This window comes from Syngnathoides biaculeatus, chromosome 13, assembly GCF_019802595.1.
Source record: "Syngnathoides biaculeatus isolate LvHL_M chromosome 13, ASM1980259v1, whole genome shotgun sequence".
Classification (NCBI taxonomy): Eukaryota; Metazoa; Chordata; class Actinopteri; order Syngnathiformes; family Syngnathidae; genus Syngnathoides; species Syngnathoides biaculeatus.
The window spans coordinates 6,428,700-6,443,560 of NC_084652.1; the positions used below are offsets into that span (position 1 = coordinate 6,428,700).

The 14,861-nt window shown below is 41.4% G+C and overlaps 1 protein-coding gene across 1 annotated transcript; it reads right to left on the minus strand.

Moving 5' to 3' along the window:
- Positions 1-357: 357 nt before the first annotated feature.
- On the minus strand, positions 358-4,605 carry ccl25a (chemokine (C-C motif) ligand 25a). Its single transcript, XM_061839589.1, has 5 exons — positions 4,572-4,605; positions 3,094-3,184; positions 1,444-1,561; positions 623-740; positions 358-551 (listed from the first exon to the last, which is right to left on the minus strand). The coding sequence occupies exons 2-5, from the start codon at positions 3,155-3,157 to the stop codon at positions 525-527; spliced, it is 327 nt and encodes a 108-aa protein (XP_061695573.1). The 5' UTR covers positions 3,158-3,184; positions 4,572-4,605; the 3' UTR covers positions 358-524.
- Between the last annotated feature and the right edge of the window lie 10,256 nt (positions 4,606-14,861).

Here is a 14,861-nt window from a genome sequence, read left to right on the forward strand (position 1 = left end):
GACTCTAAATTGCCCCTAGGTGTGATTGTGAGTGCGGGTGTTTGTCCCAATGAGCCCTGTGATATGCTGGCAACCAATTTAGGGTGTACCCCACATAGCTGGGATAGGCTCCAGCACTCCCACAACCCTTGTGAGGATAAGTGGGTCAGAAAATGGATGGATGGATGGATGTATTTCTCAATGTGTATTCTTATCATAGCAATATATATTTTTATAACATTTGGATTGCTCGGTAATGACTTCGCTAATGACTTCCTTAAATGACATCATGAAGTCGTAAATGTGAACATAAATCATTAACACAGTCTTTGTTGCTAAGCAGGTTTATTGTCATAAATGTTTTTGCAAGAGCTCCTGCTGCACACATTAAGATTCACATTTTATGGTTTCCATTTTCACATAAACACAGTTCTGTCATCTAAGGGTAACGCAGCGTCATGAGAAAAAGTCAAGTTAAAGCAAAAAAAGAAAAAAGTCAGTCAAAGTAAGAATGTGGGTGTCCTTTTCTCCAAGTGGGTGCGGCTTCAGCCTAACAGACGACCTCTCTGCAGCTGGAGAGGAAAATAAAGCTTCAGTTTTTGCATTGCATTATATATTTTTTTAAGAATTATAAATGAAAGACCTTAGAGGGGGTCTTCTTGACGTGTTTGACAGCCTTCTCGTCGATGCTGGACATCAACTCCTGCACCCACGTCTCTTGCGGGTCACAGCAGTACACGCGGCCTTTCCGCATGGTGAAGCTGCAAGGATGGCACGAAATTTTAGCAACAATAAGTTGTATGCTTGTAAAACAAAATAGCAAAGAGGTCTGTAATTGCCTAAAAATGTCACAAGATGGCGCAAAGCACATTTCTTTCTAATAGACGTGGCTATGGCTCGAGTACCGGTTATAAGCCTCACCCAGCACAATAGTAAAGGAAATACCATTGGGTACGTACATACGCCGCTCCTGTGTAAAAGCCGCAAGTGCCCACATTGAAACCTACATTGGAACACGAGATCTTTACAAAAATAGACGGTTTAACGCTAACACCGCCACGCAAAAGCAAATGCTACTGTTGCGCTAACGCTAGCACTGCGCTAACAGGGCTGGTTAAAAAAAAACATTACCGGTAAAAATTCCTGCAACTCGGCAGTAACACGCTAGCGCAGCGCTAACAGGGCCGGACCCGTAAAAGTCACTTCCTCGGCACATATATTCCACCGGTCTCACTCTTACCTTTTCCGCTCAAGTGCCCCCTGGCGGCCGTTAGAAAAACATGCACAAATTAACCGCATAAACCGCAGGGTTGAAAGCATGTGGAAAAAGTCGTTATTTCACATTACAGCTGTTTTACAGATACGCGACCCAAATGAGGATAAGCGGTATAGAAAAGCGATGGATACATTGCGGAACATGAGCGTGTTTGCCTGTGGCCCGTTTCGTGGCGACGGCGTTCTCACATGACAGCGCGGATGTTGCAGCCTCCGTCCGTCTCCTGGATTCTGTACTTGACCGCGCGCTCCCGAATCCTTTTGCCGAGGTCTTTCACGTACGTCAGGCAGCAATCGTCGTAGGACACTGAAGCAGAGAACACGTGTTGTTGTTGTTGTTATTGTTATAAATCGATGCGCTCTAGCTCAGTTCAAGGCGGCAAGGTGGGGCAGCTGGAAAGCGGTGGCCTCACAGTTCTGAGGTCCCGGGTTTGACCCCGGACCCGCCTGTGTGGAGTTTGGATGTTCTCCCTGTGCCTGGGTGGGTTTCCTCCCACGTCCCAAAAACACGCAACATGAATTGGACACTAAATTGCGCCAAGGTGTGACTGTGAGTGTGGCTGTTTGTATTTGATGTGCCCTGCGATTGGCGTGTGAAAAAAGTCATGGCTTATAGGCCGGAAATTACCGTAGTTTCCAATTTTTTCAAATATAATTTAAAAAAAAATTCTCAATCAATCCGGTTAATTATGCTACAATGGAGGGGGGGGGGAACTACATTTATATGAAATTTTCTGTGTATGCATTCATATTTAGATAATGATACTGGGTAAAAAAATAATGCCAAAGAATCATGTCAATAATGATTTCTACAAAATACAGTAAATATTTAGACAGTACATCTTTTGAAAATGTGAACAATATCAATGCCAATCATGTCAACAATCAAAAAAATTGGAAAAGCAGTAAATATTTGTACATTTTTCTCTTGAAATTTTGAACAGGCGGCAGGGTGGATCAGCTGGTAATGCGTTGGCCTCACAGTTGTGAGGACCCGGGTTCGATCCCAGCCCCGCCTGTGTGGAGTTTGCATGTTCTCCCCGTGCCTGCGTGGGTTTTCTCCGGGCACTCCGGTTTCCTCCCACATCCCCAAAAACATGCAACATTAATTGGACACTCTAAATTGCCCCTAGGTGTGATTGTGAGTGTGGCTGTTGTCTGTCTCTATGTGCCCTGTGATTGGCTGGCGACCAGTTCAGGGTGTACCCCGCCTCCTGGCTGTTGACAGCTGGGATAGGCTCCAGCACTCCTCGCGACCTTTGTTAGGATAAGCGGCAAAGAAAATGGATGGATGGATGGATGGATAGTTCAGTTCATAACCAACCCATAAGAAGCTTCTTTGCATTTATTTTATAAATTTGTTACATCTTTATCACGGCCATCTTCTTACGTCTGCCAATCACGTCGCAGCGGGAATTCCGAATGATGCATCTGCGACACGACTGCCAAACGTTAACACGAATGGCTGGCGCTCTGAATCGGCGGAAAAAATATGGCATCGATCCCCGCCCGTCAAGTGAAAGCCTGTGTATCGCGTGTTCAGGCGTTCTCCCGGAAGTCCCGAATCAAAACTGGCACTCTCCGACGAAAATAAGTTGCCGTTCAATGATGCCAAAAGGAGCGCGTTCTCAATCACTTGCGTACGTTGAACTCGTTCAGGTGCAACGCTGGCACCTCCATCGGGAAGTAACGAAGGCTCCGTGAGGACAGGTCCACGGGCAATAAACGAACAACCCTTACAGACTTTATGTCCTGTGGTATGTTGTGCGTCACGATAATAAAATAGTAATGATTGCCTGATTTTTTTTTTTTTTTTTTTTTCTTCTTCTTCCTCCTCACCTTGTGCCATGGCCAGACTCAGGCACGATAAGACCAAGAGGACGAGCGGCGTTTCCAAGCGCATTTTTCCACTCGGTTTTGGGCTGCAGTTCTGCAATAATAACAATAAAAAAGGATTATTCAGGCGTTTATTTGTTCACTTGTCGACCTTCGGACGCGGTTGCACACCTTTAAGGAAACTTCCGCTGAGGAGAATGTCTTTGCTTTTTCTTTGGCACTCTCAAACTCATTTTTAAACATTATTATTAACCCATTCATGGGCAGGGTGGCAATTTTTTTTGCCTTATTGAGGGGATAAAAGTCTCCTAACAGGCCACAATCGAGGAAATAATGTTTGTTTATGGTTAAGTTATATAATAACTTGAGGCAGCCATGTTGGGTCAGGAAGGAAAGGGAAATAACTCCGTGCTAACTTTGACCGATGAGTTATCCTCTCCTGATACCAAATTATGGCTTCTGATTAAAACACTTCAATATTTTGATATACTGAAGGATATAATTATGATGTCCCAAAAAGGGGACGTTGCCCACGAATGGGTTAAAATAATATTTGTACAATCCTGAGAAAAACAAGTCAACTACTGTTTGTTCCGTTGCCATAATTTTTACATTTTTAACAGTCATTGCATTACTTACATGATTCCTTGACATTGTTTTTCACAATTTATTTCGGTACAAAATTCTATAAATACCGTATAAATTCCAATTATACATACCGTACTTAAACGTTGTACAGTATGTTCCCCGGAAATAATTCAAACACACTTGGCAATTTATTTTAATACATCTAACACATACAAATTTAAAAATAAATTAAGCATGCATCATTTTAGTGTTCGTAATTGTAAAAATAAGTTTAAAATAAACATTTTTTGATAGTTTTCACAATTTATTTCTGTACAAAATTCTATAGAGTATATATTGTATTTATCCATACGGTACTTACATGTTGTATAGTATGTTGCCTAGAAATAATTCAAACACACTTGGCAATTTATTTTAATCCATGTAACACATGCAAATTTAATCATAAATTAAGCATGCCCCATTTTAGTGTTCTGAATTGTAAAAATAAATTTAAAATGACTCAATTTTAATTTTTGTGACTATTTCAATATTTTTTGATCGATAAGCAGCTTGGAAATTAAATGAAAAGACATGCAAGTGTAAAAATAAGTTCACATAAGACATCCAACTTGCGGGAGTTAAGCGGGACTCACATAAAGATTCTTTCACCTCCACAGAATTGTAAAACAAAACCAAAACACGAGAAAATGCTAACCCTGGTGACAATAACCATAAAATATGAATTGGAGCGACTGAGCTGCCGTGTCTGTCTTCACAGGCTTATTTTATAATAATTCACCACTTACATTGCGTTACTAAAAAGGTGAAATATCGATCGGCTATCATGGAATGCCTTTGAGTAATTGACGTTAGCATCAAGGCTAAATGAGTTTTGTGTGTGTGTTGCTTACCTGTGTGCCTTGCTTGCAAGATGTTCAGGTGTTGGTGTTACCTGCACGGGCGAGACCTTCTTATAAGGCCCAAAGGGGGCGTTTTTGCCAAGTGTCGTATTTCCGTCAGTGCGACTCACCTTTGTACCCCCCCCCCCCAACTAATTTCTCTTTCTTTTTCCCAGCAGAGTTTTTTTTTTTTTTTTATCGTTATTATTATCATTATTATTATTGCCTGACAGGGTGTGAGGGGAGGATTTATATTCGGTACATGATCTCAGGTTACCAGCTGTTTGTCGGCAAGGCTTTATTGATTTAAGTGAACGGGGGAAAAAAAAAACAGTTTGAATGTCGGAAAGCATATTTTAGTAATCAGTCAAGCAAGGTGGGGACAAACTTGGCACTCGCTATTCTGTTGACTGACTGAATGAATTGACGATTGAAAATCATTGACATGGATTTTTTTATCCATTTTGTAATTTTTTTTCAGGGTGGGGCAGTATTGATTGATTTATTGGCATAGTGATTGATTGGCATTGATGGTCAAAATTTCCACCCATCCATCCATTTTCTTTGCAGCTTATCCTCACAAGGGTCGCGGGGAGTGCTGGAGCCTATCCCAGCTGTCAACGGGCAGGAGGCGGGGTTACACCCTGAACTGGTTGCCAGCCAATCGCAGGGCACATGGAGACAAACAGCCGCACTCCCAATCACACCTTGGGGCAATTTAGAGTGTCCAATTCATGTTGTGTGTTTTTGGGATGTGGGAGGAAACCGGAGTGCCCGGAGAAAATCTACACAGGCACGGGGGAGAACATGCACACTCCACGCAGTCGGGTCCGGGATCCAACCCACGACCTAAGAGCTGTGAGGCCAACGCTTTAACAGTGTCCACCGTGCCGCCTGTTTAAAATTTCAAGAGAAATTGTACAAATATTTACTGATTTTCAGATTTTTTGATTGATTGGCATTACTATTCAAATTTTCAAAAGATGTACTGTCTAAATATTGACTGTATTTCATAGAAATCACTATTGACGTGATTCATTGGAACTATTTTTTTCCCCAGTATCATAATCTAAATATGTATGCATACACAGTAAATTTCATATAAATGTCGTTTTTTTTCCCCCTCCAGTGTAGCATAATTAACCAGATTGATTGGTATAGATTAAGCACTTGTTTTTTTTTTTTATTATTATATTTGAAAAAAGTGGAAGCTACCATAATTTCCGGCCTATAAGGCGCGACTTTTTTCACATGCTTTCAACCCTGCGGCTTATGCTAATTTGTGCATTTTTTTTTTTTCAAACAGCCGCAAGGGGGCACTCGAGCGGAAAAGGTAAGAGTGAGTCCGGTGGAATATATGTACCGAGGAAGTGACTTTTACCGGTATGTTTTTTTTTTTTACCGGCCCTGTTAGCACAGCGCTAAAGTGAGCGCTGTGCCGGCATGTTGCTGCTGTGTTACTGGCGTGTCTCAGGGATTTTTACCAGTATGTTTTTTTTTTAACCAGCCCCATTAGTGCGGCACTAGCACTAGCGCCATGCTAGCATGTTGCTGCTGTGTTACTGGGGCGTCTCAGTGATTTAGGTATGGTTTTTTTTAACCGGCCCTGTTAGTGCTGTGCTTCCGTGTTGTAGCTATGTTAAGGTAAACTAAAGTATTAAAAGTTTGAAAACTCTTTCTGTGCACCGTCTTTGTAAATATCTCGTGTTTCAATGTGGGCACTTGCGGCTTTTACACAGGTGCAGCTTATGTGTGTACCAAATAGTATTTCCTTTACAAATGTACTGGGTGAGGCTTATAATCAGGTGCGCTCTGTAGGCCGGAAATTACGGCATATCCCATTTCAAAACAATGTTGATTATTTTCATTTTGCCTTTTTGGATTATTTGCATGATTTACATAATAGATTGAGATTGTTTTTCACAATTTCTTTCAGTACAAAATTCTATAAATACAGTATATATTGTATTTATACATACCGTACATACACGTAGTATGTTGCCTTTGTGTCAGTACTGGCATAATTGTCAGCAATTATTGACTTAAATAAGTTGCAATGGATGGATGAAAATATACAGTAAAGAGAGAAAAAAAAGATTAGACAAGATTAGGACTGGCCTATCGATTTTCATTTTACCTTTTAATATTTGACTGATAGGGCATTCTAATGCATAGTTGTCATAAATAAAATGGGTCAAGTAGGTCTTGCCTGTTTCCCCATGTTTAAAAATACTAACGATAATAATAATAATAATGATGTCAACGAGGGTGTGATTGATGCCGGTCTGTGAGGCCTGCACTTCCCTGAAAACGCCTCTATTAGTCTCGTTTATTTATCATCATGCGCGCTTTGCATCTGTCAGCCTGTCTCGGTCTCGTCTCAACTTTACTGTAACTTCGCAAGGCTCATCGGGACAAATGCGGCAACTGGAAATTCAGGCTAGTTTCCAGTGCTCCTTAATCACCTCCCATTAAAAAAAAAAAAAAGTTTGGGGGGAGGGAGGCTATCTTCCCATCATTACTAATACGAGAATGCGATGCATTTCTTTTCATGATCATTTTTTTTTTTCAACGGGAAATGTTTAACGATTGAATATATCGCTAAAGACAAAAATGTATATTTCCACGTTATTACTAACAGACTTGATTGCTACTAAACTTTTTGGCATAATTAGTTAGCATTGATTCCCCCCACCTCCCCCTCGAGACTCTTGTGAGGATAAGCGCCTAAGAAAATGGATGGATGATTTTTTTTTAACTACACTGGGTGAAAAAAAAATACTTATTAGCTGTACATGCTTAAAATGTGGTAACCTTTTCCTAAAAATAATAAAATAATCTACATTAATTTAACATTTTCATCATGTGTAACTAACTAATATCTTCAAATTAAAGAAATTCAAAGCACATTTTTCGGTGTACACTGGGGGGGAAAAAAAGTGCTCACTTTGATGGATGTACATTGAATGGTTGCACATGATTAAAATGCGGCTTTCCCCTTCAAAATAATCAAATATTTTCCAGTTTTTCTTTTTAACCTAACCTAAATAAATCTCGTGTGTGTGTGTGTGTGTGTGTGTGTATTTATATATATATATATATATATAAAAGAAACAAAAAATGCATATAGCATGACGCTGCTGCTATCTAATGGACTTTTAAGTGTTTGAGTGGAAATGTGATAGCACCGCTGCCTGTTTACGCTCCAAACGGGACTCAAGCGCAGCACTTCGAGCCAATGAAGCTTGACGCGGCGCTGTCGTCTTCACGATTCTCGGTCGGGACTTGTGACGCCGTCCTCTTGGTAACCCTAAATCATTTCGGAATGGTTAAAATGTCGTTTCGATCGTCTATTTGGTCGGCAAATTTTTTTTGGGGGGGTTGGTGGATTCTAAAATGCCAACTTTTAGTAGATAAAAGCATTAGTCTCTAAAGGGCCATGGCAATGACATACTAAATATTTATCCCAAAATATGATCAAAATGTTTGATGTCAGCTCCGGTATGTTAGGACTATTTGTGGCTTGAGTCATTTTTATATCCAGTATAGTTGCACTTTGAGTTATGAGTTTGTATTCCGAATGATCCCTCCCTATTGAAATGAATGTGGTCCTCATTTTAAAAAATTAAATCTTTGCAACTATTTTTAAACATGAAAAATACACTCTACAACTGTAGCTATCCAATAACTCATAGTAGCACAATTAAATATGTCTCGATGTGCCCTGCGATTGGCTGGCAACCAGTTCAGGGTGTGCCCTGCCACCTGCCCGTTGACAGCTGGGATAGGCTCCAGCACTCCACGCGACCCTTGTGAGGATAAACGGTGAAGAAAATGGGTAGATGGATGCATGGATAAAAAAAAAATGCATGAAAAAAAAGTGCATCATGATTTCATGCTTCAGTGCTCATGAACATTTTGCTCCTTCGTTCGCGTGTGCTGTGCCATGGTCACCAGGGGGCAGTCTTATTAAATGAAGTGTTTCATAACTACACAACTAAGTGACTCCGTAAGCTGCAGCAATATTGGTTGGTTTTCACAGAAGATGGAGAATATGTGCATGTGAGTATTAATATGCATGCTATCGTGCCATTTGTGTTCAAATATTCATTGCGTTTTAGCATTTAGCTAACGGACTTACTTATGTTATGTAGCTTATTTAAATAGGCGTAATTCTCTTTGTTTTATGTTTAAATTTTCACTGCGAATGGCAATAAAAAAACTCGGCCTTGTTTTTAGTTGTTCACTAATCTGCTGTTGAGGTCACTGATGGTGTAGTGGTGCACACGCCTGAATTTGGTGCAGGCAGCGTGGGATTGATCCCCGCTCAGTGATGGTGTCGATGTCGGCCTTGCGACTGACTGCCAACCAGTTCAGGGTCTTGTCTGCTTTTGGCCTGAAGTTAGCTGGGATAGGCTCCAGCGCTGCTGGACCCTTGTGAGGATAAGCGTCTTAGAAAAATGGATGGATAAACTGCTGTTTCTTGTGTGTGTGTGTGTGTGGGGGGGGGGTTTGATAGCAATTTTTAAAAAAAAATGCAGTTTGTTTGCTGCCACCTTACGACGGCGAGTTCAGTGGGTCCCCTGCAAATTCTTGCATATTTGTTGCAATATGGCATCGAAATCGGGGCAGATTTTATTAGCGCAATATTAATCTCCCATCAAGAGATCAGGATGATTGACAGGCTCACCTGCAGGCTTTAGCAAAGGAGAACCAAAAGGAACAAATGATGATTATCTCCGCACCTGTGCTTGCATTATACCCCCCCCCCCCAAAAAAAAACAAAAAACAAAAAAAAAACGACAGATTAATGGCGACGCCGCTTTGTCGGGATTCGATGGTCCTACGCCGACGGGGCTTGGACGGGAGCCAAAACGTCATCACTCATTCCCGACAGCGCAACGTTGTTATTTTAGTGGCGTGTTGATTTTGGCGAGGCAAGCATCCGCAAAGAACGCATCTAACCCCAAGCCATAGCTACTACGAGTGAAAATCCCTCGCTTTAGAACGCTTTAAAGAAACGCAAAATGAAAATTAGCACAGAGGAAAAATGGAAGCGTTAAAGCTCAAGTGTCACACCTATAAACATTCTAAAATAAATATCGTAATGAAAAATACATGTAACATTAATCTCTTCAATGTCGATGCGAAAAAATAAATAAGAGCGTCGAGCGCGTCATCCGTGCGCAAAGTTGCGGAGGTCTCATTCGACATCTAAGCGGGAGCCATATTGTTTGCAACGTCTGTTCATGATGTCACGCCGGGACATTCGTAGAGATTTTTGGGATTTTTCTGACGCCCCTTCTGACCCGGAAGTTCTTTTCGGTGAAAACATCTCACAATGACCGGGGCGATATTACCCTATCATTTCGAACCATATTTTGATGAGATGCGATCACTTCTAACTCACAACAGACTCCCTGACAGTATGTACCGTACTCGGGAGGACCCATGGTGGGGGGAAGCTCATTTTTCCTCCCGCACGTGGCCAAACCACCTTCGCCGGCGAGCCCGACGAGGAAGCCGTCCGACGCGCACATCGATCCATTTAGCACCCCGGTCTTACATACTCGGATCTTTTGTTTCATGATGAGAGACCGGTTACATGGTCCCCCCCAACTATTATTTTTTTTTGATAGCTCTACGCACAGCTACGTGTCATTTGGAATCCACGAAGCTTTCGTCCTTTGCACCCGTGCAATCCATTTTTCGCGACGAACCGGGTCTTTTGGAAAAGTATGAAGCGTGAATCCATCCTCCCGAGTGTTAGCAATATCCAGCAATGCAACGAGCCGGCATTTTGGCTGACAAGAAGGAACAACGAGCAACCTTCCAGCAGGTAAAACTAATAGAAACAAACGAGCCCGCTTTAGCGTGCCCTGTCTCCAACGGCACTTCCTGCTTCTTTTCAGAAACAAATCCCTCGAGAGGATTTTCATGGCAGGAGTTACAAAAAGCCATATACGTACGTCAAAATCATGTTTTGTGGTGAAAAACCCGATGCTTCCATTCCGGCTGCCTTTTTTTTTTTTTTTTTTCATTAATAACATACTAAAAATCATCCATTTCATGACAGTGGACCTTTAAAATGAATACTAATCCTAAATGTAATTATTTTTGGTCAAAGAAGCCATAACGCTAAACACCCTCAGTTGCACTTGTATTGAGACAGGCGCCAGCACATCCATGACCCTAGTGAGGATAAGCGGTTCCGAAAATGGATGGATGGTTTGTTACAATACAAGTTAGGTAGCAAAGTGTGAATTATTATACGGGAAGTTGGAAGGTAGTTTTTGTTAGTTAAGTGTGAATATAATCAGAATGAGGAACCTGGGAATAACCTCCATCCATCCATTTTCTTTACCGCTTATCCTCACGAGGATCGCGGAAAGGGAGTGCTGGAGCCTATCCCAGCTGTCAACAGGCAAGAGGCGGGGTACACCCTGAACTGGTTGCCAGCCAATCGCAGGGCACATGGAGACAGACAACCAATCGCATTCACAATCACACCTACGGGCAATTTAAAGTGGCCAATTAATGTTGCATGTTTTTGGAAAGTGGGAGGAAACCGGAGTACCCGGAGAAAACCTACGCAGGCACGGGGAGAACATGCAAATTCCACACAGACGGGACCTTGAACCCGGGACCTCAGAACTGTGAGGCCAACGGTTTACTGGCTGCTCCACCAATTATAAAATTTATATTTAATATGTTAATCTCCATGTTTCGTCAACCCTCCCAACATGGCCGTCACATAGGCACCTTGGTTAGCGGGGATGCGAAAGCGCACTTATGTTATTCTCTTCATGTGTATTTTTTTTTTTTTTTGTGGGTGTTTGTCTTTACCTGTGTCACTCTTCATGCTTTAAAAATAATAACAATAATAATAATACGCAAATACGGTACTCCGTGAGGACTGCGTTGGGGTTTGACAGCTGTTTTGATGGCGCAGTTTATAAAAGGGTGGGTTCGCTTTCTGAGTTAAACCGCGTGTACGCTGGCAGCGCACTGACGGATGGGAAAAAGAAAAGATCAAGCTTAGCGCTCGCAAGTGCAAAGCAAGCAATCCTGACAGAAGACGCGACGGGTGCTAAACACAAGCGGCGGCTTGTTGCGGTCACACCTGAGGGGAAACGTTAAGTATCATTCATTCTTTCTGGAAGCCTCTGGGGCCTTTTGGCTTTGCGCAATGGCAACTCTTGTGAAATGTGAACTTTTTTTTTTTTTTTTTTTTTTGGTTTTGTTTTATTTGTTTTGGGGTCACTCCCTCTTTTTTTTATAGCATAGCAAATATGCTTTTTTGTGTGTGATCAGCAATTTTGACTCGCTTTACTTTGGCTGAACAAAGGGACCGCTTATCCACACAATAACATTTGTTCGTGGTTGTTTTTCTTTTCTTTTTATCAGCCACATTGTGTCCTGTTGCGGTTTTTTTTTATTATCAAAGTTTTTTTTTCAAATGCATATTTGAGAATCATTTGTTTTTTCCCCCTCATTTTTTTCTGGTGAACTTAATTCTTTGTTTGTAAAATTGGGGGGGGGGGGGGTCATGTTTATGAGAAACTTCTGTGTGGTATTAGTATTATTATGTACTACGCAAAATGGCCACATTTGTAAGTTGAATCTCACTCGATTGTGCACGTGTACCTAATAAATAGATCTGTTCAAATCATGGCGACGAACCCTTAGTTTCAAAAATGTCTTCCTCTAGTGGTCAAACTAAATAGAGAGTTCAAAAGCTGTCATCGCAAATGCATTTCTCTTCTTTTTTTTAGTTATTGTTATATTATCCAACTATCAGTCCATCCATCCACTCTCTATAACACTTATTGATACGTAAATAATTTTATCTATTATCTCATCTATTTTTCTGTTTTATTTTGTCCCATTTATTATTTATGTAATGTTTATTTTTGTTGTATTGATTTTACTGTATTTTTGGAGGGGTTATTCATTCATCATATTCTTAAGCATTATTTTATTGGTGTGTTGCTGTTTGTTTCATTTGATTTATTTTGTACTTCCGGGGAGAGTTTTGACTGTTCATACTTGTATTTTTGTATATTTTCATTATTTAATTTGTTTTATTTTAACATTTGGCAATATTTGCTTTGTTTTATTTTCTAATTTATTATTTTGTGTTTCTTTTTTTAAGGTTATCCCACAGTAATACAAATATTATTTGGGGTTTTTTTTCGGGGTGGGTGTTACTCATTTCTTTTTATTTTCCACGCAGTGTTGTTTGTGTGAAAAGGCTCCTCGAATCTGAAAATAAATCGAGTACGTTTTCACTTCCCGATTTTCTCCTGTGACACAATCGGCTGACGGGAACAGATTCCCGACAGCGGCTGTTAAAGCAAAATCACGGCTGGTGTTTTCGTCATGTGTGTGCTGCGCAGGACTCGGCAATCGACCAACGTGACCTGAGATCCCGAGCGATCCTCTCGCTGACCTCCCCGTGGAGGCTCCGTCGAGGCGTCTCGCTCTTTTCGGCTGCTTTGGCTTTCCAGGCCCTCGCGTTCCTTTGTGGCCATTTGTCTCGGCCGCCAAAGGCCTTGTCGTCTCGCTATCCATCATGAGAGACAAGAGTGACGGATATCGCCGTGGCAACCAAGCCGCCTGAGGAACGCCGACAAAAAAGTTCTGCAAGTTCACTTGGAGTTGACAAAAAATTAACAAAACAAACATAAAATGGCACAATTATGCATGTGGGTGGTTTTTTTTTTTGTGTGTGTTTATATGGTGGGATAGGAGGGTTGTGTTCTTGTATATTTCTTGGGATTTGAATTCTGCTTTCATCTCTGTAAAGCATTTTGTATTGCATTTCAATGCTTGAAAATAGCGATATAAATCAACTTAATTTGATCCGGAAAACGTCAAAACTGAATATTCTTTTGAAATAAATGCTAAATGCTCTCTCTCTCTCTCTCTCTCTCTCTCCTCTCTCTCTCTCTCTCTCTCTCTCTCTCTCTCTCTCTCTCTCTCTCTCTCTCTCTCTCTCTCTCTCTCTCTCTCTCTCTCTCTATCTATCTATATATGCGGCACGGTGGAACAGCTGGAAAAACGTTGGCCTCACAGTCCTGAGGTCTCGGGTTCGAATCCCGGCCCAGCCTGTGTGGAGTTTGCATGTTTTTCCGTGCCTGCGTGGGTTTTCTCCAGGCACTCCGGTTTCCTCCCACATCCCAAAAACATGCGACATTGATTGCACACTCTAAATTGCCCCTTGGTGTGATTGTGAGTGCGGCCTGTTTGTGCCGATGTGCCCTGAGACTGGCTGGTGACCAGTTCAGGGTGTACTCCGCCTCCCTTGTGAGGATAAGCGGTTAAGAAAATGGATGGATGGACTATATATCAGCCTAAATATTTAAAATAAAAAAATACACGTAAATTATTTAAAAATATGCAATATTCAAGTACATAATTAAATATAGAGCACTGGCCTCACAGTTCTGAGGACTAGCGTTAGAATCCCGGCCCAGCCTGTGTGGAGTTTGTATGTTCTCCCCGTGCCTGCGCGGGTTTTCTCCGAGCACTCCGGTTTTCTCCCACAACCCAAAAACATGCAACATTAATTGGACACTCTAAATTGCCCCTAGGTGTGATTGTGAGTGCGGCTGTTTGTCTCTATGTGGCCTGCGATTGGCTGGCAACCAGTTCAGGGTGTACCCCACTTCCTCCCCCTTGACAGTTGGGATCCGGGACTCCCGCGACCCTTGTGAGGATAAGCGGCTCAGAAAATGAATGAATGGATTAATTGGACACTCTAAATTGCCCCTAGGTGATATTGTGAGTGCGGCTGTTTGTCTCGATGTGCCCTGCGATTGGCTGGCCACCAGTTCAGGGTGTACCCCGCCTCGTGCCCGGTGGTAGCTGGGATAGACTCCGGAACTCCCGAGACCCTCTTGAGGATTAGCGGCTCAGAAAATGGATGGATCGAAATAATTAAATCCATCCATATACCCATTTTCCAAGCCACTGAACCTAACAATCCAACATTTAAAATATTTAAAATACATATTACGATAAATGTATAAAAAATGAAAAAAAAAACTATTGCGTATGATAAATTAATTAATTACAAATGATTAAGACATTTAACTTTATAAATGTCTTTGGAAGGTTTAAATAGTTAAAATAATTATTTTAAAATAAATAAAAGGTTTATTTAAAATAAACCGTGAGGAAATGACTAGTTTCGGATGGATGAGTATTGCAAAACAATAAATGTGCCGAAATAACCACCCAAGTGTGTCACAACAATTTGTGAGTTGCGACGTTGTTTTGAGTTTTTTCGCTGAGGCG